At 48.9% G+C, this 17719-nt stretch overlaps 3 protein-coding genes across 3 annotated transcripts; 1 reads left to right on the forward strand and 2 right to left on the reverse strand.

The window, feature by feature from the left end:
* Nucleotides 1-207: 207 nt before the first annotated feature.
* On the reverse strand, nucleotides 208-2004 carry ZNF593 (zinc finger protein 593). Its single transcript, XM_074305755.1, has 3 exons — nucleotides 1473-2004; nucleotides 612-674; nucleotides 208-457 (listed from the first exon to the last, which is right to left on the reverse strand). The coding sequence occupies exons 1-3, from the start codon at nucleotides 1667-1669 to the stop codon at nucleotides 316-318; spliced, it is 402 nt and encodes a 133-aa protein (XP_074161856.1). The 5' UTR covers nucleotides 1670-2004; the 3' UTR covers nucleotides 208-315.
* Nucleotides 2005-4464: 2460 nt separating this feature from the next.
* Nucleotides 4465-9969, forward strand: C3H1orf232 (chromosome 3 C1orf232 homolog). The gene is given in 5 exon segments (XM_074305759.1): nucleotides 4465-5295; nucleotides 8079-8162; nucleotides 8389-8486; nucleotides 9607-9626; nucleotides 9629-9969. Coding segments are annotated over 5 exon segments (546 nt in total). The 5' UTR covers nucleotides 4465-5211; the 3' UTR covers nucleotides 9889-9969.
* Nucleotides 9970-10433: 464 nt separating this feature from the next.
* On the reverse strand, nucleotides 10434-13800 carry FAM110D (family with sequence similarity 110 member D). Its single transcript, XM_074305758.1, has 2 exons — nucleotides 13681-13800; nucleotides 10434-11583 (listed from the first exon to the last, which is right to left on the reverse strand). Exon 2 carries the CDS (start codon nucleotides 11515-11517, stop codon nucleotides 10714-10716), a length of 804 nt encoding a protein of 267 aa, XP_074161859.1. The 5' UTR covers nucleotides 11518-11583; nucleotides 13681-13800; the 3' UTR covers nucleotides 10434-10713.
* Between the last annotated feature and the right edge of the window lie 3919 nt (nucleotides 13801-17719).

Genomic DNA, 17719 nt, shown 5'->3' on the forward strand with positions numbered 1-17719 from the left:
CTGGAGACGTGGGAGCCCTGATGGAATAAACCTGGAAACCTGCGAGGTGCAGGGAGAAGCCTGGGGCTCCGTCTGGTGACGCGCGTCCGTGGCAGAGGGAGCGGGAGGGGGTTCAGCAGGGTCCCCGCGAGCAAGCACAGAGACATGGGGCAGAGGAGCTCTGGGGGGGGGCAAGCATCGCCTCCGACGGAAGTCAGACCCGAGGGAGACAGAGCAGCTCGGCTCCTTTATTGGGAAAGAGCAGGAACTGCTCTGGGAATGGGGGGGGGGGGGTACAGTCCAGCCAGTCCAGTCCAGCATCGCCCGCGAGCAGCATCAACCAGCCACCTCCATGGCAGCCGCGTCCGTGGATACGTCTGCGGGCACTGCCAGCAACCTGGGGGGCACGTAGGACCCCATGCCTGCTGCCCGCTCCGCCTCTTCCTGACTGTAGGGCTCCACTGTCAGCTGCTTCAGCCTGGGGGAGAAAAGCACCAGAGGTAAAGGAGGGCCAGGAAAGGGGACCAGGGAGGGGAGCCGGGGGGAGAGACTGTCTGGAGAGAAAGGAGAAATGCTGTGGGGGAGGGGAGGAGGGGAACACGAGACCACAGAGGGAGCCACCCCGCTCTCACCTTTTTTTGTGATCTTTGGATTTTAAATGATTCTTCAGGCTGGCCGTGTCAATGAAGTATCTCCTGGGGGGGCGGGATGTGTCTGTGAGGCCCTTCCCCTCCCTGTTCATCCTCCCAGAAGCGCTGGGAACTGAGGACCTCAAAACTGACCTTTCACCTCCTAGCCTCCTCTCCTCCCTGACCTAGGACCCAGTGCCTGAGCCTCCACCCCCACTTCTCCAGCTGTTTCCCAGAGCCTTGTCCTCTGCTCCTCAACGACCACATGCGCCCAACCCCACAACCTTTTAGGCCCCGGGCCCCATTTCCCAGCCCTCAGCTCTGCCCCCAAGTTCTCCACTTCCCAACCCCCACTTCTTCACGAGGTCCCCACTTCCTAATCCCTGGAGCCTCTAACTCCTCGTCCCCACTTCCCAGGCCCCCCAGCCTCTACCTCTTAGCTTCCTATTTTCCAACTCTCTATGAACTTCCACTTCCGGGTTCCTACGCACCCCCTGGCTTCTACCCCCCAGTCCCCGCTTCCCAGTCCCGAGAGGCTGGGTCCGGTCTCCACCCCCTAGTTCCTCCCGCCCAGCCCCCTCAGCCTCTCCAGAGGTCCCCACTTCCTAGTCTCACCGGGTTCTGTCCCGTAGACCCTCACTTCCGAATGTCTCTCTACCTGCTAGTTTCCCATTTTCCAACTATCTATGAAGTTCCACCTCCAGGTCCCTACTCCCTAACCTCCCGGCCTCTGCACACAGGGCCCCCACTCCCCAGCCCCGCCCCCCAGCCTCCACTCAGGGCCCCCCCCATCCCCGCCCCCGCCCCGCCCCAGTCTCTTATCTTCCAGGTCCCCACTTCCCAGCCCCGCCCCCCGGAGCTCACGCGCAGGCCAGGCAGCGGTGGTTGCCTCCCCCGGGCAGGTCGGGGTCCGGCTCGGCGTTGGGCTGGGGCCGGCGGGCTGCGCTGTCGGGCCGCAGGTCCCGGTGGATCTCGTCCAGGTCTGGCCGCCGCCGCTTGGCCTTCAGCTGGCGAGCCAGGGAGTGCGCGCGGTGCGCGCCGGTGCGCCGGGATCGGGCCATGGCTTTACGGGGATAAGGCTCTGGGCTTGAGGCAGCCGGGGTCCACGTGAAGCCGACTTCCGGGCCGGGTGGGTGACGTCTTGGGGCGGGGCTCAGCTGGCCTCTCGGCTCGAGCGCCCTCCGGCGGACCGGCGGGGCGCTGCAGCGGGCGGGGTCTCGTTCCCCGTCCCCAAACGCCCCATCCGCGCTTCCCGCGCTGAGTGGCTTCTCGGGCAGAATGGAAGGAGGGGGAGCGTGTCCCTGCGCACGTCTCGCGCCCCCGCCACGCCTCCCCCGGCCCTCGGGGCCTAACGGAACGATGCTGAGCCTTATTTCCCCTACTTGCAGCCGTTTCTCCGGGCAGCATTTATGAAGCGCCTACTGTGCGCGGGGCAGCCGAGTGACGCAGCTGGCGACCTTCCTTAGTTGTCACATGAGCCGGAGAAGGGAACGGCAGCCACCGCTTTTGCCGAGAACGCCCGGGGGTTTGTGACTACTGGACACGACTGAACAACTACTGTGTGCGAGGCGCCGCTTTTAGCTCTAGGGACACAAAAAGAAAGTCCACATTCATGAACCACCTACTGTGTGCCAGCTCTGTGCTAAGCCTGGGAATAAAAGGGAGGCAAAGGGCGGCGCCCAGAGCGCTAGGGGGCAGCCTACATGCAAGCGCACACAAAGGGCCCCCGGGTACAGTTTTGTTTGTTTTGGAGGCGAGGCTTAAGTGACTAGTCGGAAGCGTCGGGTCCTTCGGACTCCCGACGTGCAGTCTGACGGGGGATGATTAGAAGAGAGGGGGGTTGGGAAAGGCGAGTTTGAGGGAAAGAAGCCACGGAGTTCTGCAGTGAGAGGGAAGGGGGGAGGTCACGTTCATGGAACAGCCAGGTGGTCAGCACTAGTGATGGAGGAGCACGGAGGGGGCAATAAAGTTGGGGGGGGCTGGGGAGGTGGGAGGAACCAGGAGATCATTTCGTATTCGTTCCTGGAGGCAAGAGGGAGTGTTTGGAAAGCGGGTGTCTGGTCAGTTTGAGCTTTCGGACAATCCTCTAGTGGCTGAGCGGAGGGCGGGGCTGAAGTAGGCTCAGTTTCCTCAGCTGTAAAATGGGGATAATAAGAGCTCCTGTCTCCCAGAAACGTGGAGTGGATCAAATGAGGCAACAGCTGTGAAAGCCTTAAAGCTCATACAGAATGTCAGCCGGGGAGGAAACGCCCTCTGAAATGCAGATCGGCGTATGCCCTGCAATGTCTCCTGGGCAACTGAGAGGTTGAGCTAGGCAGGTTCATGCGGCCAGAATGTAGCTCGCTGGGACTTGAATCTCCCGGATCCGGCCCTTTAACCACTATTGCCCGCTCAGATACCAAGCGCATCCCAAGGGGATAAACATGAGTTTTTAATTTTTATAATGGGTGAGAGATATTGTAGATAGGCTTGAGCTAGGCAGAGTCCTTATTGGCCCCAGTGCTGCTCCAGTCTGCCCCTGTTCCAGCCGATCTACGTTCTGACTAAAATCTGCCCAGAGTCTGCCAATAACATTAAAGTTTGCTATTTATAAGAGACACACGGAGAAACATAATGACATTCTGTATCAAGAACTGTGCTTGCGGTCAGAATTGAATGAAAGAATCAATGAATAAAAAAAAAAATGCCTAGTAAACGTTGTTTGCTAAGCACTAGGGGAGTTCTGGAGTTCAGTCCTGCTTCGTGTACGTCTCAGCTGCGGGACGCTGGGCAGCTCGCTCCAACACTCCGAGCTTCCACTCCCAATGTCTGTGCCTTATCAAATGCTTCTGGGAACAGAGTTCCTAACCAGACCAAAACCCAAGCCCCTGCCCTGTTGACTGGTACAGTGTAGCCCTTGAAATGACATTGACTTTATCCCTAAGAGCACCTGGAGAAGAGGTGGGTTCCTTCACTTTGGAGGTCTGAGCAAAGGATGGAGTCCACTTGTGGGGTATATTGTTCTGAGAATTTCTTGTAGGCCTGGGTTAGATTAGATGGCTGGTCACCAAGGTCCCTGCTGACTCTCAAATTCTCTCATATTGTCTCTCTCTGTCTCTGTCTATCTGTCTCTGTGTCTTTCTCTGTCTCTCTGTCTCTGTCTCTGTCTGTCTCTGTCTCTCTCTCTCTCTCTCTCTCTCTCTCTCTCTCTCTCTCTCTCTCTCTCTCTCTCTCACACACACACACACACACACACACACACACAAAGATACAAACCAAGCCAAGGTCTCTCAAATAGCTTAAGTTACTCAAGATGTGATCTTAACTAGGGCAGAGAATTGCAGGATTGTTCAGCCCTTCCCCACTTAATTACAGCTGGAAATTGCAGTTAGTTACGATGGCCCCCCTGCCAAGTTGGGTTGTTAGACTATATAACATCCTTAAAAGAAAGACCTGGATGGTTCCCCGTCTAGTTCTGAGCATCCCGCCTTGGTAATGCAGTCTCAGGTGCTTAATTCAGGTTTTATTGCATTAAATAGGACACCATCCAGGCAATGAGAAGCTTGAAGTCCATGAAGCTCCCTGGGGGTTTTTCCCATGAGCCCATATTGTCTCATTCTTCTGTTTTACACGTGTGTAGGAGTTGAAGACTAATAGCACACAGGGATGAAACCCCTGAGATGCTTATGGCAAATGGGATGTGGGGGAGGGTGACTTTGGTCTCAATCAGGACAAGGGGGAGGAGAATTCTCATGGGAGAATCCCTCCCTGAAGCTCCAGGGAATAAATGTTTTTAGGGCTGAGACCTGCCCCTTATATCAGTCCCAGCCTAATAGGCAAAGATTTGGGGAGGAGAAGATGAGGTAGGAAGCAAGGGAAAGGAGCCTCGATCTAGCTCCAGCTCCGTGTCCCCAGGGCCTAATTCCTCTTAAAAGGGGAGAAACCAAAGCTGGAGTGAGTGGCAGTCAGGGACTCAGAAATAATTCAGAGACTTGGGCTATTTGGAGCTGGTTGCCAGGAGACAGGGTCACAGGGCTGAGTGTCCCCACTCTAGGAAGGGGGAATCAGTTACGGATCCAGACAATGCTGTGAAATATGAGACTAGGGCATTGGTGGCTCCAGGGGCTGAGGGGCCTGCCTAGGACCCTGATCATCAAATATTAGCCAGGTCCTTATGGCTAAGCAGGGGCAATAGACAGGACCTCACTGGGAATGAAAAAAGTATGCCCAATGACCAGCAGGTTGGATTTTTTAAAGAGGACTTGCAATTGAATTGGGGAATACTTATCCTAAGGCTGGAGAGTAATGAGATGAGAAGGACTGGGGGAAAGTTTCTCCTGAACCCTTCCTGTCTCATCCCAGGGAGATGACTAGAAGCTTCCAGTCATCTTGGGACCTACAGCTTCCACAGATGAGCAGAAGGAAGATGGGGGTCCCTATCTCCACCCAGATCAGATTCCCACTCCACGGCACTGGGCCAGGCAGGGAAAGCTGGTTTATCTTTAATGAGGTCATCTGATCCCAGAGGGCAAGAGCCAGGCCCAGTCAAGTGGCCTTGTGAGATGGGCACTGGTACCCACTGAGTCATCGCTTGCCCCGAGCCCTGGACAGTGCTCCTACAGCCATGAACCAGGCCTTTTGGAAGACCTACAAGTCAAAAGTGCTGCAGACCCTGGGCGGAGAGTCTGGGGAAGAGCTATCAGAAGAGGTGGGTGAGCCTAAAAGGTGGCACAGTCTAGAGAGAGGGCAAGGGCAATAGGAGGGGGGGGGGGAGGAAAAAGAGGAAAAGGAAGCTGATGGTGGTGTGGAAAGGGCAATGGACTGGCATTTCAGGGGCTGGGATTGGGTTCCTGGCTGGGCTACTCCTCACTTGCTGTGAGATCTGAAGCAAATCAGGCTGTCTCTGACTCAGTAAATAATAATAATAATAATAATAATAATAATAATAATAATAATAGTATTAAGTGCCTAATATTGCCAGGTATTGTGCTACATCAAAAAAGTGAGAACTGTTCTATTACATCAGAATTTCTTAAAGTGTGGGAGACTTTTGGAGGTCTCCAAGACCTTTTTGGGAGATCTACAAAGTTGAGATGATTTTTATAAAACAAACATGTTTTAATTTCCAATATGGGAAATATCAATACAATCCACACAAACAAAAATTATTTGAGGGGGATGCAATCCACAATATTTTTTAAGAACAGCAAAGGGGTCCTGAGATCAGAAATTCTGAGTTAGAGAATTTCTCAGATCTTTAGAATTGTTCTCTGGTCCATTCTAGCTTTGACATTCTGTGTTTTAAGGTCCTTCTAACTCTGAATTCTATGTTCTAAGGTCTCTTTCCAGCTCTTATCTGCCATGTTCTAAGGTCTCTTCGCAGTTCTGATATTTCATGTTCTAAGGCCCCTACAGCTCTGACATTTTATAACAAAAGGCATTGAGAAAGGGAAAGAAGGAAACTAGGGAAAGGAAATAGGAACAAGATAGGACAATAGGGAAGGGAAAGCAGGAAATAGGGAGAAAGGCATGGATGGAGAAGATAAGAAAGGGAAGGGGAAGGGCAGGGAGAGAGGGCCCTTAGGCTTCAGGGAGACAGATATCTTCCCAGGGGAGGTTGGGATGGGTGCCAGATTTGACTTGGAAGAACACCAGCTGGGGACATAGAGGCCAATGTACCTTTAGAGTTTCTAATCAATTCTGACCCAGACTCTTTGTCTTGACATCAGAGATGGGATACTCCAGTCCTTCCCAGACGTATTATTCCCGTTGTAGACACTCCTTCTAACAACCCATTCCTGCCTGCTCCACCCCTGTGACTTTTGTCCAAGGCTCCCATAAATCCTGCCTTGTCAAGAATGCTTCTAGGGGAAGGGGTCCACCAACATGCTTGACTTTGCCTAGAGAGCATAAAGAGATCCTGGGGGAAAAGGGGCTACTAGCCTGCAATGGGGAAGGAATAGTCATCATCATTAGGAAACTCTTTGAATTTGTCTGGGGCCTGAGCTCAGCAGGGGTCTGTGTGAGCTGATTGCCAGTGAGTGAAGGGAAAGCCTGCCCATAAACACACAGTTGGGTGCTGTGGAGGGAGCACTGAATTCAAAAGCAAAAAAACTTGGGTTCTAGAGTTCTCTCTCATACTGGTTTGTGACTTTGGATAAATCTATAAAATAATACGATTAAATGATTCCTGCACTTTCCCCCCACTTTATATGAAGTATATAGAAGCACAGATGATGAGAGCTAGAAAGGAATTTGGAAAATATAAATCCCTCATTTGCAGATGAGAAAGTGAAGGCCCATAGAGATGAGACTTCACACAGCAGGTGGGCAGAGCTTGTTCTACCGAACCCTGGTGCTCTCACATGCACAGGCTCTCACATTGACAGGTATGGGTAGCTGGGTAGGTACAGTCAGTCAGATGCCTAATCAGCATTTATTAAGCATTTACTATGTCAGGTAACAATGTGGCTCAGGGGATAGAGTCTAGAGACAGGACACCTGAGTTCAAATGTGGCCTCAGACACTTACCAGCTGTGTAAGCCTGGGCAAGTCACTTTACCCTGCTTGCCTCGGTTTCCTCATCTGTAAAATGAGCTGGAGGAAGAAATGGCAAACTGCTTCAATATGTTTGCCAAGAAACCCCCAAAGGGGGGTCATGAAGGGTCATACACACGAGAAAATATGTGTCAGGTGTTATACAAAGTTAGTCCCTCAAGTTCTCAGTCTAATAGAGGAGACAACATGCAAACAACTCTGTACAAACTAGATACACAGGGTCTTTGTTGCAAAGGCCTTGAGCTTATTAAAGCTTAAAGTCACACTAAGATATTTGGGACATTCTCAGTGTGTATGTGTGTGTGTATATACATATATATATATATATGTGTGTGATATATATATATATATATATATATATATATATATATATATGTATGTATACAATGCAGCAGAATGGGGTAGATCTGGAGGGAGACAGGTGTGGGTTGAAGGGGGTAGTCTGTGTATTTGTACATGAGGGAAGAGAAGAGATGAGATCATGGGAAGGGAAGGGAAGATGGAATTATGTGTAGGAGAGAGAAATAAATATGAGGGGACCGATTGGGTGGGCAGGATGTGTGTGTGTCTGTGTGCGCGCGCATGTATGTGTGTGTGGAAGGAGAGAGAGAGGGAGAGGAGACAGAGAGACAGACAGAGAGGGAGGGAGAGAGAGACACACACATACACAGACAGACAGACACGGAGACAGAGAGAGACAGACAGAGGAGAGAGAGAGAGAGAGAGAGAGAGAGAGAGAGAGAGAGACAGACAGACAGACAGACAGACAGACAGACAAAGAGAGACAGAGAGAGACAGAGAGAGAGAGATACAGAGAGAGGAAAGAAATGTGATTCTAGAGGTAAGATCATGTGTAAGAGGAGGATGAGGAAGGAGATGGGGATGTCTGTGTGTGTGCCTCTCTCACAGCTGGGCTTGGGGCTTGTGTCACAGACAGAGAGTCCAGTGCTAGCAGAGCAGGAAGATGTGCAGCTGACAGAGGAGGCCAGCAATCCCATGTCTCAGCTGGCCCGAAGGGTAAGACTGCCCGGCGCAGGGAACAGGGCATCTTTCCACCCAGGGGGACGAAAGGAAGGCAAGGCAAGGGGATGGGAAGGGAAGGAAAGAGGGGTGGGGAATGGAAGGGATAAAAAAGGAAGGGAAGAAAAGGGAAGGAAAGGAAAAAGAAGAGGTTCTCTATTTTTGGGTGGGGAGGTTACCTGTGACTGGTACCCCTATCAATGACTCTGCTCTTGTGCCCCAGGTCCAAGGTGCTGGGGTGAAAGGCTGGAGGACAATGTCATCCTTGTTCAACAAAGAAGATGAGGATAAGCTCCTGCCTTCAGAACCCTGTGCTGACCAGTAGGAAGGGATTGGGAAGCGGGTGGATGTCCAAGACACATGGCTCCTGCTAACCTCAGGCTGGGGGTGGGGAGAAGGGAAGGGGCCTTTGGTATCTGCAGCTCAGCTTCTTCCCTCATTGTCCTTTCCAAGTACAGCCTGAGTCTGGCTTTGGGTCTCTGTGCCTGTGTCTGGGGCCTAGTCCAAGCCTGAGTGAAGGTATTATTCTCCCTCCAGGGAACAAGTTGATGGCTGCTCTGGAGGAGGTTGCTCTGCTGCTTGACCTTGTGGAGGGTTGACCTGCCAAAGCCTAGCTGGGCAACCTCTTCCCTCAATCACCTGGAAAAGTGCTACCAAGTCCAGGGACAAAGGATAGAATAGATGATCTTTTAGTGACCTTCTTTCCTAATAGGAATTGATCCTTGGAAACAGGATCAATTCATCTACCTGAGCTCTTGACTTCCTAGCCTTCTGCCCATCCTTTCCACTGGATGACCCTGTCCACATCTGTCTCTCCTTGGACACAGACTCCCCCCTCCTCCACATCTTTCCTCCTCTATCTCTACAACCTCATCTGAGTTCCCCCCTCCCCCCCTCCATCTCCATCTCTCCCCTTTTCAGATCCCTCCCTATTTGTCTTCAATGAACAAATACTCTTTTTCTCTAAAGCTAATGCATTCTCTTCCCCATCCACAACATATACATCTCCAGGGCCCTCCCCTACATGTGTCCTAATACCCACCATCCTTGCACATACTCCCCTCCCCTCCTCTCTCCTCAAAGCCCCCCTTTTCCCTTGCCACTTCCATCTCTCTTCTCTCATACTTACTCCCCATTACAAAATCAGACTTTGAGTTGGAAGGGATCTTAGTGACCGCTTAGTTCAACCCCCACCCCAAAGGAATAGAAACTTGGGCCTGGAGTTAGGAAGACCTGGATTCCAAATGCTGCCTCAAGACATTTCCTAGTTATTGGTCTTGGGCAATGAAAGTTAATGACTGGCTCACAGATTTTTCCTCTGCAAAATAAAGTCCCTTCTGCTCCAAACCTAATATCCTTTACTTCTTTACTTCTCTTTGCTCTTTCCCTTCTCCCCTTGGCAGATTCCATCTCACTCACACACCCCTTCTCTCCCATACAGCCCCTTGGCAGCGCCGCCCCCATGGAGGAGGCCCCAAAGGGGCCAGGCTTCTGGGACGCCTTCGCCAGCAGATGGCAGCAGCAGCAACAGCAGCAGCAGCCTCCACAGGAGGCCCAGGCAGCGGCTGAGGCCATGCTTGGGGATCAAGGGGCTGCTGAGCCAGACCAGGAGGATGGAGCGGATGACCGCGCTGAGCCGGACCCAGCCGCTGGCTTCAAGTGGGGCTTCCTCACCAACAAATTGGCTGAGATGCGTAGCAAAGCCATCCCCAAAGGAGATTAGATGCCCACCCCCTCTCAGAGGGCCCTCTAGGACCAAGAGCTCCTGCTGTCCCCGTGCTTCTCTGTCCCTCACAGCCATGGGTCCCGGTACAAGGGGACAGAGACCTAGGGCTGGGGAAGGTGGGTGCCCATATCACGCCTGCCCCATGAAGATACTTTCTCCGTTCTTGACCTTACGCCTCCTCAAACTCCTGGAACAAACTCCCTCCCAGATAGGGCGCAATAAGAGTGTGCAATAAGAGACTTCAGGAAGAGGATATGGGAAAAGCTGGCCACTGATCCCCTTTTACTTCATTTTCCCATCCCACCGTGAGCCCAGGCTAGAAAGGCAAATAACAATAGCAGCCATCTCTAGGTATAGAGTGAGATTATTTATGTGCGGCACTTTGGAACCTTAATTCAATATATAAATGTTATCTATATCACCATCATTATTATCATGATTCTCTAAGAGCCCTTCCTGAGTCCATCAGAAATGAATACGAGGATCCTCAGCAGCTACTTTCTCACTCAACATCCTCCATCCATCCCAATATAGAACCAGACTTAAATAAAATCTACTTTATTTAGCATGTCTCCAGGACACAGCCCCAATATCCCAACATACCTCCCAGACCCACTCCTCAGACCAAGCCTCCACAGAGGCCATGGGGTTACCCTCCCTCTCCCCAATTACTCCAACCTGGGTCCTGCCCCCTCAGCCAGAGCATCAGGCCTGGAACATCAGTGCTTTCCCACAGACAATGACTTGCTCCCTCTATGACCCCTGGGGTCTTTGCCATCCTAATAGGCAGGGAAGAGCCCAGCTCCTATACCCACTGTCCCTTCACACTTCTGACTCTAGGGGAGGTGCCTGAGCCCGCTGGCACCCATAGAGCCACTTGATGACCCTGGCGTTTCGTTCCACCACAGATACAGGGGGTTGCCCATCTCTCGAAGTGCCCACCTCAGAGTCTCCACCGCCACCATCTCCCCCACTTGAATCCCACTCGCTGCCACCCTCAGAACTGGGCCTGCCCGGTGGAGGGCTGGCATCTGTCTCCCAGGTCTTAGGTGAGAACCTCTCAGCACCCAGCACCTCCACCAGGGCCCGCTCCAACCCACAGTAATTGAAGAAACGTTCTTTCTCAGACAGGGGCAGGGAGCATGTGGGACAGAGGGCTCTCTTGCCCGACTCAGGAGATGTAGGCTGGGAGGCTCCTGGACCCTTCCCAGCTGGGGCCCATCCTGCTCGGGGAACTGAGGCCACACGCTCCACTGGGCTGGGGGTTCCGGCAGGATCCTGGGGGCCTCCCTGGAAGAGGCGTCGCACCAGGCTCTGCCCCTTGGCATTCTCCTTGTTTACTGCCTTACAGTCCCGTTTCTGCCGATAGATGATAAGTGAATCAGGTCTCAGAAGCCGCTTGCCGCTGCCTCTTCGGGCTGGCCCAAGAGGCCTGGGAGAGGTTGGGGCCTCCAGCTCATTGCAGGAGTGAGGGGTCAGGGGGCCCGTTCCTCCCAGAAGGGCTGGCTCCTGGCGCCGGGCAATCACCTGCTGGGTCTTGACATATTTGGCCTTGTCCGCCTCTAGCCTCTCTACAGCGCTGGGCCTCCGGGTGGAGGCTGGGGAAGCCAGTGAAGAGGGATGCATCTCAGCAGGGCAGGGTTGAGCAATACCCCATGGGCCACCAGAGACTAGCCGTGCCCTAGGTAAGGCCTGGAGGAAAGAGAAAAAAATTATCAACCAATACCAGCTACACCTGCCTTCTTTCTAAGAGTGGAGCTTCCTAAAAAAAGCATCCTGGGGAGGCATGAAGGCACTCAGGGGCCATCTCCTCATTTAACTGAAACCAAATGACTGTGCCCAAGGTCATTGAGTTAATCTGCGGCAAAGCCAAGGTCTGAACCTGGTTTTTTCCAAGTTTGGCTGTGGCTGAAGGGGCCAGAGTGACCAGGAATTGATCCTGGGTCAGGTGACTAGAGATCTACACCCCCAAGTCTTCCCAGTCACCCCATACCAAGCAGGGCCATGGGGGGGGCACATTCCTGAGCTGGGTGGGAGCTCAGCAGGAATAAAAAGAGACAGCTCCCATCTTCCAAGGCCTCACCCAGCCCAAATCCCGAAAGTGGCTCCAACCGGAAAAAATACCTCTTTCCAGCCTCAAAACTTCAGAGGCCAAGACAAAGCTGTCCACTCGGGGCTCCCGGGCCCAGCCACCCTCCCAGCCGGCCCCTCCTGCCTCCCGCCTCCACTGAGGTCCAGGATGTAACCACAGGGCGGGAGCCTCTAGTAATCATAGCTGGCCAGGACCTGCCCAGGCCCTTCCTGGACATTTAAAGGAGGGGAGGGGAGCAGTTCACCAGGGTCAACTCATACAGTCCCCTGCCTCCAGACAGACTCCTCATTCTTTCTCACTCCGGCTTTCCTGTTTAGACGTTATATCTCATATTTCTTTCCTGTTGGAAGTATGTCTCTTCTCTTGTCTGTTTTTTATTTTTCTCATTTTCTTGATCCTCTCTAATTCTAAATCCTACAATTCCCAAACTCTCCCTACTACCCTGGCTCCCCCCACCTCTCCCTCCAATATTCATCCCTACTGCAGTAACTCATTTTCCCCTTTCTGGATCTGTTGGGCTAGCAGCCCCGTGGTGACCCTAAATATCTATCAGGAAGTGGTCACTCATCTTTCCACTCCAGAGCTTTGTATTCAGGGCATGCTGCGTCTCTGAGAACTACAGAACCCCTGTGACCCCCTAACCTGACCTCCCAGCCACCCCACTCTCCATTGGGCTTCTGCAGAGGGAGGGCAGCTGGGCAAGAGGGGCTGTAAATCAACTCCTGACAGGTCCAGAAGTAGCCCCCAGGGCTTCCAAGTAGGACAGGGACCCGGCCACCCACATGGCTCCAATCCTCATATCCTGCCCCTTTACCACCAGCTTGGGGAGGAGAAAGAGGAGGAGGAGGAAACAGATGAGACCTCTGAGTGGGGCATAGGGAGAGGGCAGCAAAGGACATATTGGCAGGCAGGCAGAAGAAAAAGAGAATGTACCCCAACCAGGGCATATGGGGAGAGTGTCCCCTTCCATAAGCACCCGTCCAGCTGCCCCATCTTTCTCTCTTCAAAGCTCCCAGCCCCTGACCCCAACAGGAGAGGAGGGGGGCGGAGGCAGGGGAGGGAAGAGGGCGGACACATAAATAGAGAGGAGACAAAGAAACACAGACTAGGGGGGGCAGAGAGTCAAGTGGTTGGGGGAGGCAACGGACTGAAGTGGGGTCAGATGTTAAGTCCTCTTAGTTCAGCTGTCTCAGACTTCCCCGGTATCAGAAAGAATGCACTTCAAACCCACAGGGACGGGGGTCGGAATGAGGGAGGGGGTGCACTTCGAGACCCAGTTCAGTACCAAAAGGGAACCCAACAAATCTACCCCCAACCCTGACCTTCGCGGGCCCTAAAGGGGCCAGGGGGCATAGACCCAGGTACTTGGCCAGGGCAAGCCTGTACCCACCCTTTCCCCTTCCCACCCCTCCCCAGTGAACGTCTAAGCTTCAAGTAGTGAGCTATAAAAAGCGCCAAACTACTGGCTTTTTCTAATCACAGGACCCAAAATACTTCGCTGCCCACCCCTCTCCTCCCAGCTACTCCCTTCGCTTCTCCGAGCCAGCCGCAGACAACTCGCAACAGGGGTTATCGGAGGGTCCCCAGTTCTTTCCAGCATCCGGACCTCAGGATGCCCGCTGCCGACGCACCTCCCGAAGACAATGTCCAGTAGCTCTCCTGCCCCAAGGGAATGGTGGGAAGGGTGTGATACTCACCTCTCAGAAGATCAGAAGTGAAACAAGAGAGCACGCACAAACTCAGGCAGACTGGAAGGACAGAAGTAACTGAGGCAGAAAGTAACCCATCCCCTACTCTCCTCCTCCCAGCAGGAAAGGTTTGGTCTTTAGAGTCCCTGGATTAACCCCTCCTTCTCCGCTAGCCCAGCCTCCATTAACCCCCTCCTTCCCCTCCGCCAGGATGACCAGTGGGTCTCTGTTATTTCCTTCCTCCGCTGGTTAGCACCACATCAGGAACTCAGAGGTAGAAGTGACCTTAAGAGTCGTGTAGTCAAAAATCCTCATTTAATAATTCCCAACTCAGCAAAGTCCCAGGATATGAAAAAGCAACCACATAAAGTGTGGCTATTTCTAGATAATACCAACAAAGATAGAAAGAGAAATTCCATTTAAAATACCTGCCATTGATATAAAATACTTGAGAATCTACCTGTCAAGACAAAGCCAGGAATTATATGAACACAACTACAAAACAATTTCACACATATAAAATCAGATCTAAATCATTGAAAAAAAATATTAATTTTTTTTCATGGATAGACTGAGCCAATATATAAAAATGACAAACTTACCTAAATTAATTTACTCAGTGCCAAAGAAATCATTTTTATAGAGCTGGAAAAAATAATTTAAAAATTCATCTGGAAGAAAAAAATATTAAGAATATTAAAGGGAATCATTGGGGGAAAAAAAAAAAGGTGAAATAAAATGGCTTAACAGTACCAGATCTCTTACTGTATTACAAAGTGGCAATCATCAAAACAATCTGGTACTGCCTAAGAAACAGAGTGATAGATCAGTGGAATAGATTAGGTACACAATACACAGTAGTAAATCCAGTATTTGACAATTCCAAAGATCCAAGTTTTTAGGACAAGAATTCACTATTTAATAAAAACTTCTGGGAAAACTGGAAAAGTAATTTGACAGAAAGTAAGGATAAATCAACATCTCATAATGCCACTTACCAAAATAAGGTAAAAATGGGTATTTGATTTAGATATAAGGGATGATAGCATAAGCAAATTAGGGGAGTGTTAAATAGTTTACCCTCCGTATTTTTGGATAAATGAAGAATTTATGACCAAATAAGATAGAAAGCATTACAGAATATAAAATGGATAATTTTGATTACATAAAATTAAAAATGTTTTGTACAAATAAAAGGAGTTTACACACAGGCAAAAAATGTAGCCACTATTAGAAGGAAAACAGGCAGTTGGGGAGAGAGCAAATTTCTGTCTCAAAAAATCTCATTTCTGAAATATAGAGAGAATGGAGTCAAATTAGAATGCAAAACATTGCCCAACTGATAAATGGTCAAAGGATATGAACAAGTAGTTTCCAGAAGAAGAAATCAAAATTATCAATTATCACATGAAAAAAATGTTTTAAATCACTACTGATTAAAGATAGGCAAATTAAAAGAACTCTGAAACCACTTCACACCTATTAAATTGGCTAATGTGACAGAAAATGAAAATGAAAATATTGGAAAGGATATAGAAAAATCAAGACACTAATGAACTGACCCAACCATTCTGGAAAACAATTTGGAACTATACTAAAAGAGCTATAAAACTGGGCATATCCTTTAACTGGCAATACCACTATTCAGTGTATACTTTTAAAAGATCAAAGAAAAAGGGGAAAGGATTTACATATACAAAAAATATTTACAGCAGATCTTTTAGTGGTGGTGAAAAATAGGACATTGAAGGGATGAATTCACTATTCTCAGCAATTCAATGATCCAAGAGAATTTTGAAGGAGTTAATGATGAATGATACTTATCCACCTCCAGAGAAAGAACTAATGACATCTAAATGCAGATTGAAACACACCTTATTTTATTTTATTATTCTTGGGTGTTCTTTTTTCCGCAACATGACTAATATGGAAATGTCTGAGTGACTATATATGTATAATCTATATCAAATTGCTTGCTTTGTTTTGGGCAATTAGTGTTAAGTGAATTGTCCAGCATCACACAGCTAATAAGTGCTAAGTGTCTGAGGCTGGATTTGAACTCAGATCCTCCTGATTCTAGGGCCAGTGCTCTATCCACTATGCCATCTAGCTACTCCATGCTTACCTTCTTTTTTATGTTAAATCTAATATATGTATATATATATTTATACAATTATCATACTGCACAAGAAAAAATAGATTAAAAAAAAAAAAGCAAACAACAAAAAGAGTGAAAATGCTATGTTGTGATCCATATTCAATTCCCACCGTCCTCTCTGGGTGCAGATGGCTTTCTCCAACACAAGGTCATTAGAACTGGCCTGAATCATCTCACTGTTGAAAAGAGCCTTATCCATCAGAATTGATCATTGTATAATCTTGTTGCCATGTACAATGATCTCCTGGTTCTGTTCATTTCACTTAGCATCAGTTCATATAAATCTCTCCAAGCCTCTCTGTATTCATCCTGCTGATTGTTTCTTACAGAAAAATTATATTCCATAATATTAATATACTACAATTTATTCAGCCATTCTCCAATCGATGGGCATCCACTCAGTTTGCCACTACAAAAATGGCTGCCACAAACATTTTTGCACATGTGGGTCCCTTTCCCTCCTTTAAGATCTATTTGGGATATAAACCCAGTAGAAGCACTGCTAGATCAAAGGATATGCTTTTTTTTTTTTTTTTTTTTTATAGTTCTTTGGGTATAGTTCCAAATTGCTCTCCAGAATGGTTGAATCAGTTCACAACTCCACCAATAATGTATTAGTGTCCCAGTTTTCCCACATCCCTTCCAATATTCATCATTATCTTTTCCTGTCATCTTAGACAATCTGAGAGGTATGTAGTGGTATTCCAGAGTTGTCTTAATTTCATGCTTACCTTCTCAAAAGAAGAGAGAAAAGAGAATGAGAGAATTTGGAACTCAAAATTTAAAAAACAAATGTTAAAATTTTTTGTTTACATGTAAATTGAGAAGATAAAATAAAATGATAAAAAATACTTATTTACATATGAAGAATCTGAGAGCTAAAGTGCTTCAGTGATTCTCCAAGTATAGGTGATAAGTAGAAGGATTAACATTTGAATTTAGGATCATAGCATTTAAAGCTGGGAGAGAGGCCTTAAAGACCAATTAGTCATTTTACAGATGAGAAAACTGAGGCCCAGAAAAAGCAAGTGTCCAAGATTATATGGTCCAATGGGCAAGTTTAGATTGGAATCAGGTCCTCTAATTGCAAATCAGATGCTCCGTATTATGCTGCTTCCCACCATTTTGTGATGGAAAGCTTATTTCCAATGTGAATGGAGAGAACACAGATTTAGAGGAAGAAGAAAACCAAAAAATCAGCTAGTCCTTTCTTCTCATCTTGTACCTAATGTGTACATCCTCTCCCTCTTTCTCTTAGTTTCCTATAGAGCTGGAAAGCACAACTGATTCCAGGCAGACCTTCACTGCTATAGCTTCATTCAATTCGAACAGACATGTTTTAAGGATCTACTGGGTGGAGGAAAGAGAGCTAACTAAGCCTTTGGGAATTTAAGATGTTTTAAAAAATAAATTTATATTGTTATTTTTTTGTCTTTATATCACTTCTATTTCCCACTGTATACCTCCTTCTCTTCCCCTATTACTGGACCATTCCTTATAACAAAGAATGGGAAACAAATAAAACAATTCATCAAAAGGAACCAATGCCTCCAAAAATTCTAATATTGTCTTCTGCATTCCATACCCAGAATCTCCCATCTCTGCCCAGGAAGGGAGGGGTGAGAAGGAGGTGCTTTCTCACATCTTTTCTGTGAAAACAAGCTTGGATATTATCATTTCAAATGTTTTGCTATTGCTCTTCTTTTCATTTATATTGTTGTAGTCCTTATGTACATAGTTTTCCTAGTTCTACAGACCAGCAAAGTTCTTTTAATGACCCCAGCCAAGCTCCTCTTTGAAATCACTGTTCATCACAGACAATTCTCAGATGATGAAATTGAAACTATATCCACTCATATGAGTGTTCCAAATCATTACTGATCAGAGAAA

The sequence above is a fragment of the Sminthopsis crassicaudata genome, chromosome 3 (assembly GCF_048593235.1).
Source record: "Sminthopsis crassicaudata isolate SCR6 chromosome 3, ASM4859323v1, whole genome shotgun sequence".
NCBI classification, from domain to species: domain Eukaryota; kingdom Metazoa; phylum Chordata; class Mammalia; order Dasyuromorphia; family Dasyuridae; genus Sminthopsis; species Sminthopsis crassicaudata.

Excerpts from the sequence above, each read along its gene's own strand:
- ZNF593 (XM_074305755.1), bottom strand. The coding sequence starts at position 1,669 with ATGGCCCGATCCCGGCGCACCGGCGCGCACCGCGCGCACTCCCTGGCT. Across the intron at positions 675-1,472 it reads CACCGCTGCCTGGCCTGCGC|GAGATACTTCATTGACACGG; the intron begins GTGAGCTCCGGG and ends CCGCCCCCCCAG. Across the intron at positions 458-611 it reads TCCAAAGATCACAAAAAAAG|GCTGAAGCAGCTGACAGTGG; the intron begins GTGAGAGCGGGG and ends TTTCTCCCCCAG.
- FAM110D (XM_074305758.1), bottom strand. The coding sequence starts at position 11,517 with ATGCATCCCTCTTCACTGGCTTCCCCAGCCTCCACCCGGAGGCCCAGC.